This window comes from Mercenaria mercenaria, chromosome 13 (assembly GCF_021730395.1).
Source record: "Mercenaria mercenaria strain notata chromosome 13, MADL_Memer_1, whole genome shotgun sequence".
In the NCBI taxonomy this organism is placed as follows: domain Eukaryota; kingdom Metazoa; phylum Mollusca; class Bivalvia; order Venerida; family Veneridae; genus Mercenaria; species Mercenaria mercenaria.
This window is the reverse complement of record NC_069373.1, coordinates 16,456,720-16,479,990: the sequence shown is the minus strand read 5'-3', so window position 1 is coordinate 16,479,990 and position 23,271 is coordinate 16,456,720. Positions and strand designations below refer to the sequence as shown.

Sequence of the window (23,271 nt, the reverse complement as noted above, 5' to 3'; positions counted from 1 at the left end):
GTAATCGGGCGATGTCGTTATTTTTCGTGGCGTCATCGGAAACTTCCGTCTATGGACGGCATGACTCGGAATATAAATATATTTTCGAAATTAAACGTTGTTTTTGCAAAAGGCGTATAAAATTCATTATTTATCTCGGTAAAAAGCTGTCAAATAATGCTTAAACATAAAAAAATTCCATTTTTGGAAAATATTTCACGGATCGATAGCGGGATTTCCCATCGAATGACGTCATACATGGAATTCCTTATGAAAGTGAAAACATGAAATATCGAGACGAGCGAGGAAGATACCGCAAATTTGGTGAGAAAAAGAGGAGAAATGAAGTATCCAAGCGAATAATTATTGAGCATAATTACACAAATACTGGGTTATGTAACGGTAGTGACTGCACAGCTACAAATTGCAGCAACTTTCACTTTGAACTTGGCGCTAGTGTTAGCCGTGATGGGTGGAGGGAAGGCAATCGTTTGATTGAACTTGACATTTTGTTGAACAATTTAAAGTACTGTCGCTCTTGTAAGTTAGGACCTGTGCCGTTGACAGCTTATAACGTGGTTGGTGAGTTGCAAAAGGGGCTTGGTGGATATTTATATGTGGTTTGCCAGAATCCTGACTGCAACTTCGTCAACAGAGTGGCATATGGCAAAGTACACCGGATGAAAACAAATGGAATGCCATGTTTTGATGTCAATACTAAACTTGGTACAGGTATGTTAGATAATAAATAATCAATACCATTAACATGTTTAAAGCACTTGCCCATAATACTCGTGAGAGGTGTAAGGCAGTATAAAGAGATAGATAAATGTTTTGGTTCTACCACTCACACCCAGGACCCCATTTCATCCCGACACTTGCTATGCCCTACGATAGAAGCTAATATATTTTGTATGCACACTGTAAATTCCTTGGGACAGATGAAGTGCACGCAGCCTGGCTGTTTTAAATAATAAACTTAAAGAGGTCATTCGTTCTTTTGAAGTCATACCAAAAAGTACGCAGATAAATGTCTCAAGCGACGTCTACAGAAGCATGTAAGTGTATTATGTGATAACCAAGTTCGACAAGTTATTCATTGTCTGTTGCAATACCAGATAGCATGTGCTCCAAAAAAGTAAAATTCGTACATGAGTCTTAGACTTTTTTAAGATGCTGCATTGTAGATCTAAATATTGTGGTTAAGGTTTTTGTTGAAATTATATTGTGCATTGCAGAATTTGGCCATTCCTCCAGTGTTGATATTGAGAAACTTCCAGATGCTGTCCCGCGTGGCAATTTCAAACCCGTGAAAGTTGAAAGTGGACAACCTACAATCATAGCCATAGACCTGGAAACTACAGACCTGAGTAAGAACAAAAATTTTAAACAGATACAGCACTTTCTCTTTCTTGCCAATATTATTCTAAATTCAGTCTGCTGGTCAGTATTGCAATACTCTAACAAATACATATAGCTTCTTTTTGTTTATCACAATATTTTCTATCACTGGAAAGACAATTTTAAACAGAAAAAAGAAAACTTTTTGTTTTACATGCAAGATAAGAAATATTTCACTGGTGTACATTAAATCTTGCGGTTACACTACTGTGCAAATATTACGTCTGGTGTTCACTGACTGAAAAATTCGGATCTTACACTGTACCAAACAAATCTCCTCGATAAATTAATTCTTCAAGTTTTCTGTACTGATCATTCACATTGTTTGCTTCAGTACGTGGTTCTGTTATGCCGCACATCACACAGCTGGCAGCAGTGGAGGTAAAGTCTGGTGCCCAGTTTGCAGTTTACACAAAACCAAAGATGGCAGTTACATCTGAAGCCCAAAGGGTAACTGGAATATGTGTTGATGACAACGGCGATATAGTTGTGAATGGAAATCTGGTAGAGTCTATTCATATTCAGTCTGCTATTGAGAAACTGTGCAGGTGGCTTGACCAGTTTTCCAATGTGTTTCTCATTGCTCATAACGGAAGGAGATTTGACTTTCCAATTCTCATGACAGCTGTACTGAAAACCAAAACCACATATGTCTTTTTCAAATCAGTATTTGGCTTTGTCGATAGTTTGTCTGTGTTTAGAAAGAAGTACCCTGGAGAGTCATTAAAACAGGAAGACCTTGCACGACAACATCTTGGTATGACATACAATGCCCACAATGCAGAGGCTGATGTTGAGGCTCTTGAACATCTTCTAGAACTATGTGAAGTGTCTGATCTCCTAAACTTCAGTTTTTCTCCTGTGGCTGTGAAAAATTCTTTACTGTTCAATTGTGAAAAATCGAAAAATCTGCGCTCCTTTGATCCATTAATAAGCAAGGGGATATGCAAACGTCCTACAGCAGAAAACATTGCTGGCTCTGGTTTGAATGTTGAACATCTGAAAGTTATATTTAGGCGATCAGGTGAAGATGGACTTAGAGATACATTTACAGCTGTAAACTGCGATGGCTTACCGAGAGTAACAAACTCAAAAAAAGTTCTGGAGGAAACTGTTCCCAAGTTTTGTCAGTATTTTTCATCAAATGTACCTTCATAGACATAGGTACTTGTATGAATAATCTATGATTCAGAAAGTACATTAATTGAATCATCATTGATGACATGCTGATTAGTATATTTGTGAAGTATTTGCATTTTGATTATGATTTTTACTTGGTGTATAAAAAGCAATATTTAGTCTTTTATGGAAAACAAATATATGCTGCCAAATATGTAATTTTCTTGCATACAAGACCAAGATTTCCGGTATTTTTGCTGGTGATAGAAATTCTATCCTGCACCTCTGGGTGTCAGACGACTGTTGTGCTATGATTGATGTATATTTCTCAATTCAAGAAACACTATTTTATCAAAACATACAGAAAGTTAGGCAGAAACTGATAAAATAAAAGTGGAACTAGATCTTGTTACTTGTCTTCGAAATGTTGTGATGTCTTTCCTGTTTATGGATGTTGGTTTCACTTACTTTGTATGAATACACTACTATACAGAACTAGCTACTATACAGAACTAGTTCTAAAAAGAAAGTTATTTGATTCATTTTTTTTATTATTATTATTTGAATATGGTATGCAAGAAAAAGATTCTATCACTGGTTGTCGATGTTGATAGGAATATCCGGCTCTCGGTTAACTGTATATGTGTTAACTCGGCAGAGCCTCGTTACCCCCTAAACAGGTAACCATTTCATTTAGACAGGAAATTCTAATCTGCACTGATTATCAATGAAATAATCATATATAATTATGCATGTACTAAACTCAGGAATTTTTCTGTCTTTAGAAGAGGTCAAAATTCATTGTACTTGCCTGAAGTTGGCTCAGTATTTTTCCAGCTGTGAAAAAAATATTTCGGTTTTTGTTTTCAGTCAGGACTTTCTCTATTTTATCAGAAACATGTAATTTACAAGACATAATGTTCAATTCAGTCCAAAGAATGTAACTTGTTGTAGTATCATTGAAACACAACTTCTTTATGAAGTTCTAATAGGCAAAATTCACACTAATTTTTCAAAGACACTGATGACCAGCATCTCTTACAATGTCAACAGGAAATGAAGATTTTTAAATATTTTGATATCTTAACTGTCTTTTTATAACTTAAACAGTAAGTATATATAGTTGCATGTAGAAAATGTTGCTTTCCTTAAACATAGTTTGATCATATTTGAGATATTGTGTATTTCGTCATTTTTTGTGAAAATCTTGTATGTAGGGTAGCCATATGCAAAATTATATTTCTTAAATTACAGATGGTAAATTTTTTTTCTTTGTATATTTTGTTTGAAATAATATTTAGCTAAAAAATAGAAGAGGTTACCTTAATTGACTAGCATTAAATAACTGATTTTTTTTTAATTAAAAAAACATGTATTTTTGATTATTTGTGAAAATTTGTGTGATTTTTCTTGGGTAACCATGCCTTTTAGCTTCAAAATATCTGTTTACTATAGTTTGTGCTTTTAATATGCACTTGTTTCATTAGATATATGTATTGTAAATGAAATGAAATCATATAATAAATAAAAAGGGTGAAAATTCATTAAAAAATAGTCATTTTTGCAAATGCACCCCTGGTACAATTTAACGGATTTTCAGTAATAGGGGTTGGGCAAATGAAATCGCTATATTTCCGTAACTGTTGGTGAAATTCTTTTAATATTTCACATACAATCCTGTATTTGCGTATAGATTATAAAAATGTTATGATATAGAGAATCTGGAGAACAGTCCATTAGGATCCCACTACCTTAACAGAGAAAAGCATATTAGAATAGTAATTAATTATGTCACATAGCGTTCAATTCGAAGTTAAAAAGCCGTGGTGACCGCGAGCAGTACTTAAAGGTGTACGCTAGAATTCCCTGTATATGAGATGGGCGAAAATTTTCCCAATTACAGAATTTCTTTAAACTTTGGATATTGAAGGACAATCATCTAAGAAACAAAAAGATGCAAAAAAATCATAGGTCACCGGATTCGAAAAAGAGTTTTCTGCCCTTGAAAACATCATTTTTTGGGGAAATGCCGTTTTCAAGGGCAGATAACTCTTTTTCGATACCGGTGACCTATGATTTTTATTGCATTTTTTTGTTTCTTAGATGATTGTCCTTCAATATCCAAAGTTTGAAGAAATTCTGTTATTGGGAAAATTTTCGCACCAACTTCTAGCATACGTCCTTAAACGAAATTTAACAGCTTTTTTTTCAAATTTATATCTGTAAATATATAATATATATATATATAACAACATGACTCCGCAGCTTGATACTTGGTTATCAAATATATGAGCCGTGCCATGGGAAAAACAACATAGTGGGTTTGCGACCAGAATGGATCCAGACCAGCCTGCGCATCCGCGCAGTCTGGTCAGGCTCCATGCTGTTCGCTTTTAAAGCCTATTGGAATTGGAGAAACTGTTAGCGAACAGCATGGATCCTGACCAGACTGCGCGGATGCGCAGGCTGGTCTGGATCCATGCTGGTCGCAAAGCCACTATGTTGGTTTTCCCATGGCACGGCTCAAATATCCAAGAATGTAAGTCCATATGCATTCTAAGTTTTGATAATTTTGGATAAGAACTGCTCAAGTTAGAGAGCGAGCAATTTTTGTGGAAGCAGCACGGTCGACGTATAAAACATAACGTGAACAATATATGAGGTACTTCTTTACAAATTCACGTTGCATTTCATTAAATTGGGCACTTTCAGTTGGCCTACATGGATTCACTCCATTACCTACTGTCCATACTTTAAACTGAAGAGCTGAAACAGGCTATCACTGCTATGAGGCAGTTGACTAGTTCTCAGCTTGTTATAGTATTGCCGGATGAGCAGGGAAACCAAAACTGCTATTAGTCAAATATTCTGTAGGCCAGAGTAGTTATATAGTGTACCCTACTCTACCCTTTTCACTTGAAAGCTCCAACTACATCTATATGTAGACCTGTTTAAACTTATTATTCGATACACTTTCAGTACCAAGGTTTTTCCTTGATTTCACAATACCACAGATAGATCTAAAGAACTCCTAGTGTGGTAACAGGAACATTTTAATGTCTTCAAAATAGCTTGATAAGTTTTAAATTTAATGCCAAAAACAATTTTGCTGCCTTTTTTCATATTTCATATATGTTTACTTTTTCGAAATTTGTATTTTGTCCGACAATATCACGATAATTTCGATTTTTTATGTCAATAAGGAAGAGAAACATCGTAATATTGTAATGTATACATATAGTATATATCTGGACCTTGCAAAATAAACCCGCAAATCAACAAAAAAATCGATGGTTCAGGAAGAACCAGGCGCCCCACTGTGCATGCATTATTTCATCACGGGCCAGGCCCGGATACAGGGCCGGGCCAAGGAGGAGCGAACTAAATTTCTTACGTTTAATAACGTTTTCTTCCCTGGTGAGACTGAAATTATTCTGACAGGACATTCACTTTGTATACATTTTGGGCATGACAATAACGGGTTATTCTATGACAGCGGTCGAATGCGATGCGCATGAAAGTTGCGATTATCAAAATAATACCTGGTTTCATATTTGCATTGCTGTTAAGAAGGCTTTTTAGTATGAAAGAAAGAAGTGTCAAAATACAGACGAAAGCCTTTTCAAAGTGTATGAATGATAGATCCTTATTATAGAAATCAATTAAATACCAGTTGTGGAGGCCATTGGTACGGAGTCAACAGGTGCATTTGCGTAACAAATTCCTATTAGCAGTAGGAAATAGAGTGGAATCAATATACAGATTACCTTATCCTACATTCTGTAAGCCTTGATTATGTATAATCATGGTGCTGCAATGAAAATATTGACAGCTACCTAAAAGTCTACGCTAACAAATATTTTGCAAAAAAGCATTAAAAGAATGTTGTTACGGTATTAAATTACATGTATCTACACTATATTCATTCTCATTCGAGGTTTGTCAAAATCACGAGACGAACGAGGGAACCAAGGTACGGTATGCAAGAATGCACTATATTCAAGTACGTTTAATTTTAAACATTTGCCTTCTTCCCCTCTTACTTTCGCCTTATAAAGCATGAAATGAATTTTATTTATTTATTTTAGGTCTCAGTTTGTCCAAATGCAATTTATATCATTGAATCGGCATTACATTTCCACGAATATAGGAATGTCAGCAATGCATCTTGCACCTTTATTTACTACTTGTTGATATCATCAACCGTAAAAGATCTTTCCTAGGATTTTCTCTTCGGACAGAGCTTTTAATTTTTTTTAAGTATATCTACTTCAATCTTACTCTTTCAATTTCAGCGATCATTAGGCACTATGACAGGATAAATGATTTGATATTTTAAGTATGAAAACGTAGAACTGAACATTTTTTTTAATTGTTTTACATCTGTACATATAATATTAATCCAAAAGGAGAATCATTAAGTAACAGATCGGCAACTGCGCGAAAGAATGCGCAGTAACAACTCCCGGAGATGTCCTTAAAATAATATAAAAGACTATAACTCAATTGTTAAACTAAGTACAAAGTCAGACAAGTTCTAAAGCATATGAGTCATGCCATGAGAAAACCAACATAGTGGGTTTGCGACCAGCATGGATCCAGACCAGCCTGCGCATCCGCGCAGTCTGGTCAGGCTCCATGCTGTTCGCTTTTAAAGCCTATTGGAATTGGAGAAACTGTTAGCGAACAGGATGGATCCTGACCAGACTGCGCGGATGCGCAGGCTGGTCTGGATCCATGCTGGTCGCACACCCACTATGTTGGTTTTCCCATGGCACGGCTCATATATATCTCACTGTTCAGTTGAGGTGTAAAATGAATATAAGCAAGAACAGCAATTTCATGTCTAGGCCTGTCGGATTAACTTTCGTATCAGTGGGCGACAATTTATTGAAAAGAGAAATACCAGTAGGCCGATTGTTTTCTTATTCGTCTGCTATCAAAACTAATATCAGTTAATGATCAAATTAATCTTCGTTTCAGATATATGTGCCGCGCCATGAGAAATCCAACAAAGTGCGTTTGCGGCCAGCATGGATCCAGACCATCCGTGCAGTCTGGTCAGGATCCATGTTGTTGTTTTCTCATGACACGGCTCATCTATGAAACTTTGATAAAAAAATTGAGTGAAAGTTTGATAAAAGATCTTTTACAATAAATAAAAACATTTACTACTATTGTACATATACGGGTAACAAACTGAATTACTTTTCAAAGAAAGGTAAAGTGAGAAATATGTGCTTAAAAATTAAGAATACATTGAAATGAAATTTCGTTCTGAAATTTTTAGATAATTCGGATTGGCACTCATAATACAAATATAATTTCTGTATCTGCAGACACAGTTAATACTTTCTCCTATCTAACACAGAAACGTGTTCGACAAAGGAGGTATTGAGGTCTGAATAAAGAATAATACAGACAATTATTTACAAAGATACAAACTATTTTTCTTAATTGAAAACTTGATGACAGGTCTTGGCTGCAATCATAGTTGAAAGTACCGCCTAATTATACGTCTTCCATGTAGGAGGGGTTGGTAGTACATTAACAAGACAACGCGTTCTTCTCATTCTCTTTGAAAACCTGCTGGGCATGACAATAGCGGATATTTTTATTCGCGGCTTTATACAAAATAGACAAATGCTATGCGCATCAAAGTTGTTATTACAAAAACAGTAGAGGGTTCGTGTTTGCATTGCTGTGTTAAAGAAATCAGTATCAAATTACACACGTTGAAAGCTGTTTTAAAAGTGTACAAATTATAACTATTATAGTTCGTTATTGGGATAACAAAATGTTTGTGTGGAGATAATTCGTCCAAAAGTCAAGAAGTGCATTTGCGTACGAATCTGCACTTTAAAATATAACAAGAGATGTTTATTGATAGCCTGCTCGACTACTTGAAAATATCATCACAACCTTTTACATGATATCAGTTTACAAACTAGAATGTTTTACGAAAAGTAAAGAAACTTGAGCTGTTTTTGAGAAAAGCGCATGTCTCCCACAACTGCCTAATCATCTAAATAGTAAGTCTGCCTTTATATACGGTTTATTCACAGAAAATATACCTTTGATAGTTTTGGAGTACGTTTTGGAGTAAATGGCCTTTCATTATGTATCTGAGTCAACCATGCACCAAGACCTGTATCACTGGCATCAGTATTTCCGGTAATTCAAGGGCCATAATTTCGAAGTGCCTGAGCCGATTTGGCTAGTTATCGAACTTGGCCGAGGACTTACTGTCAAACACAATTTTTTCAAGTTTGGTGAAGATCGGATGAGAACTGTTTGACTTGGAGCGCGGAAAAGATTTGTGACAGACTGACAGACACACACAGAGACAGGAGTAAATCAATATATCTCCCACCCCAGTGGATGGGAGACATAATAATAGTAGTACTTCTATGGTTATATTCCGCCAAACGTTTAAAGAAAAAAAATGGGACAATATCTTGACATAATGTAAACCAGAGTTATATTACTTGCCCTTTGAAGATAATTTCATGACGCCAAAACCTTGTGTGCAAAACGTTTATTACGCGCAGGTCGACAAACGGCGGCAGTAAAAGCTCTTTTACTTTTCAACTAAAGAAATCAAAAGAGTCATTACGAAATGCCCATAAGACACAACTTTTATACAAAAATGGCTGAGGTGGTAATCGATTATATTTAAAAAGAGGGAATTTTAGTGGTGCCTACATTTTAGTTAAAAAAAAAGACCATTTGGAATCATGTGTGTCTTATCTGTCTTTCATTTAAGCTGTTCCTTTTTCCAAAGATATATCAAATATAAATAATCAAGAAAATGTTTGAAATTTGGAATTGTCTTCCTATAGTTCATTATGAAAATGATAAATTTGTATATTAATATAATAATAAAATTTAATGAGCTTTTCATTTTAGCATTTCCTTCACAACCGAAACAGACATCTTCAAAATTGACTGTATGTGCGATATTTCTAGTCTGGAAGAAATTATCAAGTTTATTCCATAAAGCCTGTACGTGTTGGCGCTCCATGTTTTTGATCCCACATGACCCAGATTTGAACTTGTCCAAGGGATCATCAAGATAAATATTCTGACCATGTTTCATGAAGATAGGGTCATAAATGCGGCCTCTAGAATGTTTACCAGTTTTTTCTTTGATTTGAGCAGTTGACCTAGTTTTTGATCTCACATAACCCAGTTTCAATCTTTGCCTAGGAATTATCAAGACAAACATTCTGACCAAGTTTCACGAAGATAGGGTCATAAATATGGCCTCTAGAATGTTAACAAGCTTTTCATTTGATTTGACCGGATGACCTAGTTTTTAAACCCACATGACGCAGATTCAAATTTAGTCTAGAGATCATCCAGACAAATATTCTGACCAATTCTCACAAGTTTCATACTTAAACTGTGGACTCTAGAGTGTTAACAAGATTTTCCTTTAATCTGGCCTAGTGACCTAATTTTTAAACCCACATGCTCCAGTTTCCAACCTGACTTAGAGATCATCAAGACAAACATTTTGACCAAGTTTCATAAAGATTGGGTCACAAATGTAGCCTCTAGAGTGTTAACAAGGCAAATGTTGACGCACGACGCACGACGGACACCGCACGAAGCCGGACAATGACCGCTCACACTAGCTCATCTTGAGCACTTTATGCTCTGGTGAGCTAAAAACCATTATTAATGATTAGACTGTTGATATCGCTATAAAAGAGTTCTATCCATTTCATGAACGACTGTCCAAAATTGAAGTGCTTGAAACATTGCATTATAAAATCATGACTTAAACGCCTTTTCATAGAAGACCAGGTAGATTTTGTTTATTGAGGTATCATGTATTTTTAAAAATAATGCGCACATTTTCTCAAATATATATCTACCCTTTTTGTAATTGGAACACGGCTTGGCGGAAATAATTCGTTGATTAACCTGTTGGAATTGCAATTGGATCACTGTTTCACTTTGCACTATCAAATCTCAAAACAATGCGAGTTTGGTGTCGTCTGTTGCGACGTGTTGTAAAAGCTGTTTATGTGACAATGACTGTAAGGAACTGGGGACATGTTGTCCAGATTTCCGGCTTGCTGATATGATAAGCGACACACTGTCAAATAGTATTGCAGATTTGTCCAACCGACTGAATAATTTGAACTCTACAATTACTAAGGAGCTACTGGAAAATAGGGATTCACCACGTGACTCACAAGGACTTATTGCTTGTGTGGAAGCAAAGGCTATTACGAATGACTTTCGTTTTGAACAGCAAAAACGACCCTGACCTTAACATCCCTGTGACGTCATTTAGAACCAACAAAACGTACAAAAATATACAAAAATGTAAATTGTTTCCAGTGTAACGAAGGTGGGCACGTTGGAAGTAAATTTAGCGTCTGGAGAGTGATCATGTTTTGTGCGTCATCGAAGTTTATCTACAATTACGATAATCACTATACTCTGTTCCAGCGAATCATGTCGACAAGTAGATTGTACATGCAACTAGCTGTATACACCAAGGACAGAGGTTCAGGCCTTATTCTTGATTCAGAATAAATCCTGTCCTGCATGGACCGCCATCATCTTTTATAACAGTAACATTCAACACGTGCAGACCAGATTCATTATATCGCAATATGGTGCTATGACCGTCAAGTTGAAGGTTTAGCTCTATGCTATATTCCTCTACGTTGTACTTTTAGCATGTGTAAATGTTGAGTTCTGCTCAATCTGGGGCTAGAGGGCGTGGACGGTAGCATGCATTTCCACTACCGTCCATGAGCAGGCTCAATCAAACCGAACCTGCAACATTTTCGTTTTTGTCGTGTTGAGCGACCTGTGAAGTTTCCACTTTTCTCTACTAAGTTGCGACCCTGTGGATATCTACACATGCCCGGAAGAGCCGGACAAACAGCTACAACACATTTGTGGAGCTTTTCATTTGCCAGTTATTTTTACAGAAAACTATCCAACGTTTAAAAGGTACAGAAATATAGCCTGCTTTCTCTGCAACATGAAAGAAAAATTTCGATCCAAGTGTGTAGATATGTATCCGGACGTAGAGGAATATAGCATAGAGCTAAACCTTCAACTTGACGGCCATAACACCATATTGCGATATAATGAATCTGGTCTGCACGTGCTGAATGTTACTGTTATAAAAGATGATGGCGGTCCATGCAGGACAGGATTTATTCTGAATCAAGAATTAGTAATTTAATTTTCTTGTGTTTTTTTTTTTTTTTTAATTAACGGTCTGTTCTTTCTGTCTGATTAGAAACATAGAATTTCTAAACGTTCTTTCTGTCTATATGTAGAAATCTTTCGACATGAATAAACGAAATATTTTGACAAAATATACTGAACAAAACAGCTAACCCGCCATTAGTTCTTTTTGCTAGTTACTGAAAGTTACTGAACGTACAAGTGAATTTAGTCTACGCTTACAACAATATGTTGTTGATAAGTTTTTACCATTTCAACAAAATCAAATGAGCCGTGCCATGAGAAAACCAACATAGTGGGTATGCGACCAGCATGGATCCAGACCAGCCTGCGCATCCGCGCAGTCTGGTCAGGATCCATGCTGTTCGCTTTTAAAGCCTATTGGGATTGGAGAAACTGTTAGCGAACAGCATGGATCCTGACCAGACTGCGCGGATGCGCAGGCTGGTCTGGATCCATGCTGGTCGCATACCCACTATGTTGGTTTTCTCATGGCACGGCTCAAATTATGCTATCATATAAATTCGATCATTTTACGACTTCAACCCATTTTTGAAAAGTCACAAAAATACACTAAAACGTCTAGAATTTACAAACTAGCGAAAAAAAGTGAGGGAAGAAAATGACAACATAAAATAATGGCGTTGTCATGCTTTATCGTAAAAAAAACCATTTAATGTGTGAAATTTAAAGAATTCCTAGTAAAAATAATCAAAGTCTACATTTCGTCATTTCTGTAAATTGTATATATTCATAATCTTTTATGTGTATTTTTTGTGACTTTTTAATACATGTATATAGGCATTATTTTATTCCATCCAAATGACAGTCTAATTTAAAATTAAAATACATGATATGCAAAGAAAAATCTACAAATATGATAAATATATTTCATAATTTACCTAGCTATAGACCACAGTACATCTCTTTACAAGAGTCCAACAACAGTGATAATAATCAAATTCACGATGTCAGTCCATAACGGATACCGCGTAGCGCAATTTACCGTGCCCAGTACCCCGAAGCGTAGAAAACGGAGCCTCGCAACTAAAAGCAAGCGAGTTGTAATATTCAGTTTAGTGAGCTTAACTGCTAGTCCAAATAATAGGACGTTTCGGGACAGCGTGATAATTGACTGTCGCTGAGGGGTACAAATTCATAACATAAGCATCTCGATAAGCCAAATGAGTAAGGCTTTTAAACTGACTATATACAAGTGTGTTAATATTGATGGTATATGCATTTTATATTAAGAATTGTGGACATTTCGGTCAATGTTATTATTATCATTTTTGGTTTGTTTTGAAGTATTCGATAGTTTAAAGACAAACTGCCAGTTTCTCCTCTGTCGTTACATAAACATAACTTGGATGACGTCAGAAAAGTCGCATGCCGCAGTGCATAAGTGCACTAATTTTATTTTGTTTTAGTGTGTCGACTGATTGAGGTGTTCAAATGATTAGTGTTGAATCACAGGACTGGTGCTCGTCCAGTCTTGGTGCCCATACAGTATGGGTCCCACCATTAAATCAAAGCCTTGAAATGTCTGATGGTTGCGGGTTTTTGTAGATTTAATTTCTGTTTAAATGCCAGTCTATGATTAAACAGGAATGAGAAACAAATACAAATTTAATGTGCCTCATATCTAAGATGAACTCTGCCTGACCCAGCTTGTGATGTAACCATGGGCTGGAATACCTTATCATTGATAGATCTTATATAATCTAAATGGTCAGTGTGAGTGGATACAGGTTGAATAAGAACTGCTTGTTCATTGATAATTCATCCGCATTGTTCATGAATGGGACTATTTTGTGTAGCACATGAACATCCTTTGGATGTGATTCGGAATAAAATAAAGATGCTATATGATTGTCAGAAATACACTTTAACTTTGGTAGCGGGATAAACCCGCAACCAAAAATTAAATTTCAATGTATCAGTATATAGGGAAAAATCCTTTTTTTCGTTTTAGGATTACTTATTATAATTATAACCAGTAGGTGAAACTTCCGTTCGGGAAATCAATTCATGGCTATTCCCTACTTCCCGAACTGGAAACTTGTTACTGAATATAGTAACTGGTTGACCACTTGGGAAGCGAAACATCATTTTTGACTTGCTTTCATCACATGGTCCGGTGCATAAGAGTATACATGGTGTCATTAAATGAGATATGCCAATTTAAAGTTAGATACTTTATCTAAATTTCTACCATTCAGATTTTTTAATGTCATAACAAAATTGTTATATATTTTTATTTCAAAGCTTCCCGAACCGGAACTGTTACTTCCCAATCGGGAAACAAATATGTATATTTACAATTAATTTGTATTCAGGCATAATTATGATCACTTGTTCACTCAGTTTTTTGTTATTTGCTCAACTCAAGTACTGTTTGAAAGAGGAACGATTCAATATAGATCTATATCATCAGCTTCCCCATGAGCAAAAATACATTTCCGAGTTTGTGATTTTTTGAAAAACAGTTATTTCAATGCTATTTTTTTCTTAAGATACTTGGCATAAAATGCATTGAGTGGGTTTTGCATTTTTCTTTTCTTAAATTACGTACAGCTATTTTGTCGTTCTAAACTGTTTATTTTTCTCAGTTTTACTTTTTTGGTTTATGCAACAACAGAATGGGCTTCCGTTTTCTTACACTGAATCTAAAATAAAACAGTGTGTATTGTTAGAGAATGAGAAATCTATATATTGTTCGAAGAGTGACGAGGGCGTATATTTCAGTATACGTTAGAGTTTGGACACACCTAAACAGCGTTTGTATAATACATGAAGTCATTAATGAAAACAGCTACCGAAGCAAAGATTTTTTGAGTTAGAAAAACTAGAGAATTGTAAGACGAATTTCTCTTTATATAGAACGTCTTTAAAGTATGTAATTACTTGCTATTCATATCAAAATCAGTTTTTTTTTCAGGAACGCGTTTGTTAGCACTTTTTCCATACCAAGCCAATAAGATATTATGTGTACGAACTTTCTTTATAAGTGTAGAAGTAGAATAAAAAGTTTAGGCCTGATTCTATATATCGTGTTTCATAGGCTTTAAACTATGGTTAAACACAGTCTTAAAATCAGACAAAACACGGCAGTTTACTTACTCAGTGTTTTACAGCTTAAAGGAGTTCTGTGTCATGCAACTCAAAGGAGTCCGGTGCCATATATTTTTGATAATTTACATTTGCCAAAAGGACTCCCGTGCTTATGAAAATGCAAATACGCTTTTTCCTCGTTTTATGGAGCACTTGTCTGAATGGTCATTTAGGACTGTGCGTGGAACTAATTTTTTAACTCTTTTATACTGTATAAAGAGATACTTATACTGCAACTACTATACTTTAACCAAATATTTGTCATGGTTTACATAATAAGCCGTAATCTGAGCAATTTATTTTCGATACAGAACGTTGTCTTGCCCTTCATTGCATATCATACTACAAAAATAAACGTATCAAAAGTTCCTAGAGACATGGTGAGAGACTTAATAAATCATATTTGCGTCATTTTACCCTTTTTATAAACAACCTAGTTTGTTTTGAGCCGTGAGGCTCCTGTGCCCTGCGCTTCGGGGAACTGGGCACGGTAAAATGCGCTAAGAGGTATCATTTACGGATTGACACCGTGAAATTGAAAGCAAAATATTATTTAAGTTAAATTAAATTTGAATTAATTTCTTGTCAATTTGGTGTAAGTATATATTTTTCCTGTAACGTTACACATGTAAACTGACATAACAAATGTTTCATACATTCCAAAGACAAAAAAACAAGGAAAAATATCAAACAGGGAATGCCAAGTTCCAAAACTGCAGCCTCCCCAAAACAAAACCCTTAGCACGATGACGTGCACACATACACACACACACACACATACACACAAAGCATACACACGAGGACAAAACGAACAAATAAAGGAACACAGTGGGGCACCGCCTTAGAACGGTCAGTGGCAAAACTGGGGAGCTTAAACCGGTTTATGGTGCGCACCCAACCTCACTGTTACCCCCAACATGTTCCAAAGACACGGGACAGTGTAAATAAAAGTAATCTCCGCCAGGTGAATCTCTAACACACGTAATGGAAACAGGTTTGTCAGCATTGTACTTTGTAGGTCTGGTTATAATATTCCGAGATCATGCTGATCAATATGTTATTGATTAGCATTTATCTTCAAAACAGTATCTGTATTTGAATTCAGCTGTTCATTTTTGGATCAGTCGATCCAATTTTAACAATGCAGAAATTTCCTTACTGCAGACCGAACAAAAGTAGTGCCGTAGGTACAAACAAGTAGTTCCATACCATACATTTATTAAACATCAAAATATAATTATTTTACCACGACAGTATTTCCAGCTGTCGAACGTCAAAATTTTAGCGTATTTTTCAGACAGTGTAATATACATTTCTGCTTTTTTTTCTGACTGCAGTAAGATATTAATGCGCGAAAACTAGGTCACCAAACAAACGCTGAAGATATAAATAGATTTATTGGCTAATATATTTACGACTATTTTGGATTCTGGCTAATACATTTACGATTATAGTAGTATAGCATCGCGAGACACGGGAAAGTTGTAAATACATATCGGTCACGCAAAATATCGCAAAGGGCTCTGTCTTACCTTACTTGCAGTAGTTTAGTTTATATGTACACATAGTATAGCTTACGGATAACTGATCAGAGGCTGATAAATTATATGTTTCGAGAAATCATTGACGAGGAGTATGTATTAAAGAGTCATATATTTACATGCGGAGAAAGCCACATCTATAGAAAATCTAATCTATGGAAGGCCGGTGCGCAATGCTAATTGTCAAATGCCAAATGCCGAATAATTAATGTTAAATGCCAATAACTTAATGCAAAATGGCTGTTATTTATTGCTAAATGACAGTTACGTAAAGCTTAATGCTTCTTACCAAATGCTTTATGCCATATGATTAATGCTGAATTCCTAATGCTAAATGTCAAATAGCTAATGTTAATTGATAATTTATAAATGCTAATCGTCAAAATCTTGTACAATCTGTGTTGTTCAGAGATCCTCCAGTACGTTCAGTCCTTTGATTTACACAACGTTACTGTCTTTGATCATACCATGCACTGTATTTTTCGCATTTTACTGATAAAATACTGGGATAATGGTACTAATGAGTGGGGGAAAGAACGGTCAATCTCTAAAGTATTTTAAATCCCTGTGTACTAGTTTTACAAAAGTGATGTATATCATATACGCTTGTTTTTATCATTTCAACATAATTCAACAACTTATAATATTATCTGTATTATTCAGATATTTTTATCAATACAATTGTCTGCCTTTTTAAAGAAATGAAATTAACAGTTTAATATTTTATCCATTTGTAAAGGAAGTAATGTTATTGAAAGGATAAGCGCTAAGATAGATTTTATATAATCGCGAAATGATTTCTACAATTTCATTCTATATAGATTGAAGACACCATATATTTCTACTTTAGCCTTCAGTCAGTTTATTTCCTTTGTTGTTACAAGTTAAGGAATAACAATTTTACATACAAAAAGCGTTTTAACTTTGCCGCAATTTATAAGAAAAATAATGTCAACAATGTATACTAAAGTATATTAGATGCTAATCACTTACCTTGCAGAACTCTTCTAGTAATACATGCAAAAGTTTCGGAAAACACTCAACTCTAATTCTTGTATCCAGCTATCTCTAACAGTGGTCTAGGTCATTATGACATTATTGCTCGCTCTCCCCAGCTACAGCTATGTAAGGATCTGTTATCTACAATTAGCACAATTCTCAAGCTTTTTATGTAAAATAGTACCAGTTAATCACAGATCCGTATGCATTTTCAAGTTGCTGCATATCAAACAAATGTTTTTCTTAGCTTTCTACTAGGCGGAGAAACTCCTTATACATACTGAAAAGTTGTTACAATTAAAAGAAATATATTTTGCAGAATTCTTAAAAAATGCAGTTTTGATTTTTCCATGTCAATAATAACACATTGAATTTTCATCAGTATATAAAAGCATGATGTTGTTCTATTATTCTAGTCCTTTTGTGACACTGTTATCATTCCGACAAATTTATTTACATCAAATATCTTGAATCGTCTTAGGTACGATCATATATTGACATTATCTTATATTTTTGTCTCGTGCTTCGTTCGCAAAAGTGTTTAAATTTAATACTGTCACGTGTATTTTGAAAAAAAAAAAACATCACAAGATTCATAATCTTACAGAAATTTCGAAATGTCATGAACAATATGTATAAGTGAGAGTCTGCAATATTTCATACACTGGTTTTGGCCACCTATCTAGTTCTTTGTTGAAACAATTAACACTCTGTAATGATGTGTTGCAATTGACACCTGTGTGACATGTCAATTCCCTTATTATATGTAGATGTTAAAAATGGTACTAATCTAATGCAACACCATACAGTTCTACCAAAATCATGACATATATATTTTCAGTTAGGAAGTGTTTAATTGACCCCGATCAAAGACCACCTCTTAGACGATCAATGTTTCATAGAGTGGTGCTGTTTAACCAAACGTATAAAATGACTTCAGTAAATTCAGTGTTGTTATATTTTCTGGTCCTTTGGGATCATGGAGTCCACTCAATGTTCATAGGTAATAGAGTTCCATTTATGCCTGTGGACGTGAGGGGTGTTGCTCTTTCCACTACCTCTCATGAACAGACTCGAAGCGAGTCTGCTATGATTTTGTTTCGTTGCATTCTATGCTTCCAACGGATCTTCTTACAGATTGTGCTGATATATGCTTTGAAAGTCATGAATCAAAGTTAGCTTATACTTAATTTTTCGACCGCACTTCGGTGTTTCGAATCCAAAAATGTTATACTTTTGTGATAAAGACTTTGACACTGTACTTCTGATTCTATATTTTATTAATTTTATTTACAGATTTTTTTATTTGCATTCCTTTTTTTGAATGACACTTGTCTAGTGAAATATGTCTGTATATTTCCTACGTTCATTCCAATATATATACTTATTTTCCAGTATTTATTCTGTTAACAGGTTTTTCAAGGAATTTTATGCACACAAAGTGTTATTTTCCTTATTATACTAATTTCTTCGAAATTTACTGATATGTTGATGCTAAAATTTAGTATACATGCCTAAAATATAGACAATGCTCCCTTCCGCTTAGCTCAGTAGGAGAGCACATGTCTACGGATGTCGGGCCCGTGAATTCGATCCCCGGGAGAGGCGTATGTTCTGTGTGACGATTTGATAAAAGACATTGTGTCTGAAATCATTCTTCCTCCATCTCTGATTCATGTGGGGAAGTTGGCAGTTTCTTGCGGACAACGTTTCTACTGGTACAGAATCCAGGAATGCTGGTTAGGTTGACTGCCAACCGTTATATAACTGAAACCATGTTGAAAAGCGCCGTTAAACCCAACACAAATCATACAGACAAGTAGGCATAGAACAAGAGCTGTCCGTAAGACAGCCGATGCTCGACTTTTCGAATTGTTGTCCCAGAAGCAGGAAGATTACTCTAAATTTTAAAATATCTATACATAAACACTTGCAGTAAAGGAGATAAGCACCCTACAGCGAAACGACAGATATTGAAAGATATAACACACACGCCCATCTTACCACAATCCAAGTGGAATCGAAAAAAGAGCAGTCGTTTGAAACGAAAGTTCAACTCTAAAGTGAAAATGGAATACACGTACCAAAGACAAACAATGGCACACAACGTCGTTATGATAAGAGGTACATCTTTATGTTTTGTTAAAAACCACAACCTAAGCTAACTAAACATTTAGTAGCTAAACAAAGAGAGGAATATGATGTTATAAAATACATGACCGAAGAAGACAGGAATAGAAAGATGGTACTACACGAAAAAAATCAGAAACGTTGGGAACCGCTTGCATAATACTAAAGTCATTAATACCGGACATTAGCAGTTACATATCGTCCACGTGACCAACAGAAGATAGATCCCAGCGAAAATGCCCCATGTACGTACTGTTATGCGTACTTTCCAAAAAGGACTTGTGGCGGCACTATAAGTTAGAGTTGCAAATTCAGTGACAAAGTTCCAAAGATGAGACTTATAACATCTAGTACACTGTTAGTGCCTAGATAAAACGGAAGTAGTGACTTACGTGTAAGATGTCAGTGTACTATCAGAATTTAGTGCATGTGCGCGCACGTGCGTGCGTGCGTGCGTGTGTGTGTCTTCGGGTTTAACGTCTTTTTCAACAATTTTTCAGTGATCTTGTATGTATTTATCGTCGTTCTTGTTATTTGAATTAAGATTTTCGTACACTGTGCACAGCACAGCTGTACTTCTGGGTATTCATGCGTATTATTGGTTATGTATATAAAGTATTTGTGTAGTTATTGTGGTCATTCGAGGTAAAACATGTTTACACAGCATCACTCAAATGGAAAACGACGGGCGTGGTGAGCGCATAGACAGAGGAAAGTCAAATAAAAGAACTTCCAGAAGTTTGTCAAGGGAACGTGAAAGCCTGCGAGACTGGAGAGATTCTGCAAGAGATTCTCCACGGGATAGAAGAGACAGTGGACATAATTCACCGACTAGGGACCCTCAGTACCGCAACCCACAGGCCAACAGTTCAGCACAAAGTACTAGAGGTAAGTCCCCGGGGGATAGGAACGAAGCTTTTGAGGCGTTTGATCTTTTTAGAACGTATTTGGACTCACAGTTATCGCAGCTGAAAAACGAAATTACTGCGCCTACGCAAAAAGTAGCCAGAGATAAGAAAGTAAAATTAAATAAAGAATCTCACAAAATTCAGTTTGAATTTAATACAGACATTTTGGAAGGTTTAGAATATGTATCGAAGCAGCTGTCTCAACCCGAGTTTCTAAAAGCAGAGGTTAAGGAGCTTATAGATAAATTAAGACACAGAAATAAGCTGATACAGATAGCCGACGGTTCCCCCGGGGGCTGGGCCACAGTCTCTGAATATGAGAAACCGGTACTCGGTACCGATAGCGATGACGAGAAGAAAATCAGACAGGCGGAATCTAGGGCCGCCAAAAAGGTTAAGACAGCTACTTCGAAGCCGAACAGATATCATCCTTATAACCCTAATCCTTTTCCTTTCATGTACAATAAACCCTCAACTACGAGTAATGCTGGAGTGGACTACAGTTTGCCCCAACGCACCAACTTTCAGCTTTTTTGAGGCCAGAGAAGAGAAGAGCTACCCCACAAGACATCTGTTTTGCCTGCGGCTACAAAGGACATTTCCGCCGTGACTGTAAACAGTTCCTTGGTTCCGGGAGACGTTCCTATGGTGGCGTCGACGTCAACAAGCCCGAGCGAGACAATGCTGGAATCCCCATCAGTAAATGATAAGTATTTAGATATATATTTTTGTTACAAAGATTTTTTTGAAATGTAAGAGTCAGATTTTCACAAACATTCAAATTTGTCAGTTGATAGCGTCAAAGGGCGTCTAAAGAAACATTTACATTTTTGGGAGAAGATAGGCTGTAATGAATACATTATTGACGTACTGAAAAATGGTTACAAGTTACCTTTGCTAACAATACCAGAAAGGTCAATTTCGCCGAATAATAAATCGGCTTTAGAAAATATGGATTTTGTAGAAAAAGCAGTATCAGAACTTGTAGAAAATAACTGCGCTGTTGAGGTCCCTTTTATACCGCATGTTATAAATCCACTGACCGTATCCATAAATAAACAAGGCAAAAAACGCCTAATTTTGGACCTAAGAAATGTTAATAAGCACATTTGGAAAGAAAAAATAACATTTGAAGACTGGAAAGTAGGTTTAGAGTATTTCAGTCAAAACTCGTTTTGCTTCAAATTTGATTTAAGCAAAGGATATCATCACATAGATATTTTTCCTGTTCATCAGACATTTCTAGGCTTTAGTATAAAGGGAAAGAACTATTGTTTCACTGTCCTACCGTTTGGGATCAGTAGTGCCCCTTTTATTTTTACCACGGTATTACGAGAAATGGTAAAATACTGGAGAATGCGCGGCCTTAAGATTGTTATGTTTCTAGATGACGGCTGGGGCTGTAATAAAAATTTAGAACTAACAATAGTAGATTCCAATTTTGTGAAAGTAAGTCTTGAACAGGCAGGTTTTGTTATCAATAAAGAAAAATCTGTATGGTATCCAGTGCAAGAATTAGAATGGATATGCCTTCTACGGAACAGCAAGCGTTTTTGCATATCTGTACCAGAAAGAAGAGTCTCAGATCTACAGAAATGTCTTAAATCACTGTTGAATGGTCTCCCTTTTGTTACAGCTAGGAACCTTGCCAAGGTCACAGGTAAAATCATTTCAATGATGGCCGTTATAGGTAACCTATCTAGACTTATGACCAGATTTTTGTATAAAGAAATAAGAGACCAGACATTCTTGGGATTTTCATTACAAATTGTCTCATAGACATCCGTGCATTTCAAGATTGTCTTCTTGGTTAAAAAATAGATAAGTTGAATGTCAAAAACCTATCTGTATATCGCCCTCTTAATGCAAAAAGGTACCAAGTGCCTTCTTTATTCATATGCTCATGGTACCTTTTTGCATTAAGGGGACGATATGAGTCAGTACAGACAATTGTATTTTCTGACGCCAGTCACACATCGTGCGGTTCTTACATAGTTGATTGTGCAAACAGTTTTCCGTAGTATGTGGTCTTGCGAAGAGCAGGAAAAAAGTTCTACTTTCAGGGAATTAAGGGCTGTAAGGATCGCTTTAAGAGCTTATGGCAGTACTCTGAAAAATCGTTCCGTGAAATGGTTTTCTGATTCACAATCATGTGTTAAAATAGTACAGGCAGGCAGTACCAAGTTAGAGTTACAACACGAGTCTGTCGAAATTTTTAATTTATGCTTAAAGTGGAACATAGATTTAAACATTCAGTGGGTTCCCCGTACACAGAACCAGATAGCAGATCATATTAGTAAAATTCATAGCACAGGTGAGTGGGAAGTTTCAACAGAGTTTTTTAAGTTTATGGATCAGATGTTGGGACCTCATGACATAGATAGATTCGCCAGTTTCAAAAACAGAAAGTTAAAGGTTCAACTCATTATTTTTTTATTTCGAGTCAGAAGCAGTGGACGCTTTCACGCAGTCTTGGTCCGGTTGTAACAACTGGCTGGTTCCTCCTATTTATCAGTAAGGTAAATACAAATGCGATGAAGTATGTTTTATACTAAATTTCTTAGTATAAAGAAATGAACTTTAAAGAAAAACTGAACCGCATTGAACACAATCAATGATTCATAGAAATGCATATATAATGTACTAGATCTATTATGTCTGAGATAGTAGCTTGTGTTTTGACGTTATATTGTCGTTATAAACGGCTAGGCGAAAACGTTTGTGGTGAAGAATAACACTGATAAAATTTTGAGAATATTCATTGGTCTTAAACGATTATAAGTATATATCAGTTCAACTAATGTGTTCTAGTAAGTACATTAGATCGTTGTTTTTCTTTTATACATTTCACAGATGTG

General features: G+C 35.8%; 2 protein-coding genes across 2 annotated transcripts; both read left to right on the top strand.

The window, feature by feature from the left end:
- Window positions 1-56: 56 nt before the first annotated feature.
- Window positions 57-4,091, top strand: LOC123565492 (uncharacterized). Its single transcript, XM_053521261.1, has 3 exons — window positions 57-711; window positions 1,218-1,349; window positions 1,715-4,091. The coding sequence occupies exons 1-3, from the start codon at window positions 264-266 to the stop codon at window positions 2,536-2,538; spliced, it is 1,404 nt and encodes a 467-aa protein (XP_053377236.1). The 5' UTR covers window positions 57-263; the 3' UTR covers window positions 2,539-4,091.
- Window positions 4,092-20,139: 16,048 nt separating this feature from the next.
- On the top strand, window positions 20,140-20,950 carry LOC128547835 (uncharacterized). The gene has a single exon (XM_053521264.1). The coding sequence runs from the start codon at window positions 20,180-20,182 to the stop codon at window positions 20,948-20,950; it is 771 nt and encodes a 256-aa protein (XP_053377239.1). The 5' UTR covers window positions 20,140-20,179.
- The last annotated feature ends 2,321 nt before the right edge of the window (window positions 20,951-23,271 follow it).

Bases quoted from the DNA above. Each gene is read 5' to 3' on its own strand.
- LOC128547835 (XM_053521264.1), top strand. From the start codon at position 20,180: ATGGAAAACGACGGGCGTGGTGAGCGCATAGACAGAGGAAAGTCAAAT.
- LOC123565492 (XM_053521261.1), top strand. From the start codon at position 264: ATGAAATATCGAGACGAGCGAGGAAGATACCGCAAATTTGGTGAGAAA. The intron at 712-1,217 runs GTATGTTAGATA...TGTGCATTGCAG, and splicing joins CAATACTAAACTTGGTACAG to AATTTGGCCATTCCTCCAGT. The intron at 1,350-1,714 runs GTAAGAACAAAA...TGTTTGCTTCAG, and splicing joins CCTGGAAACTACAGACCTGA to TACGTGGTTCTGTTATGCCG.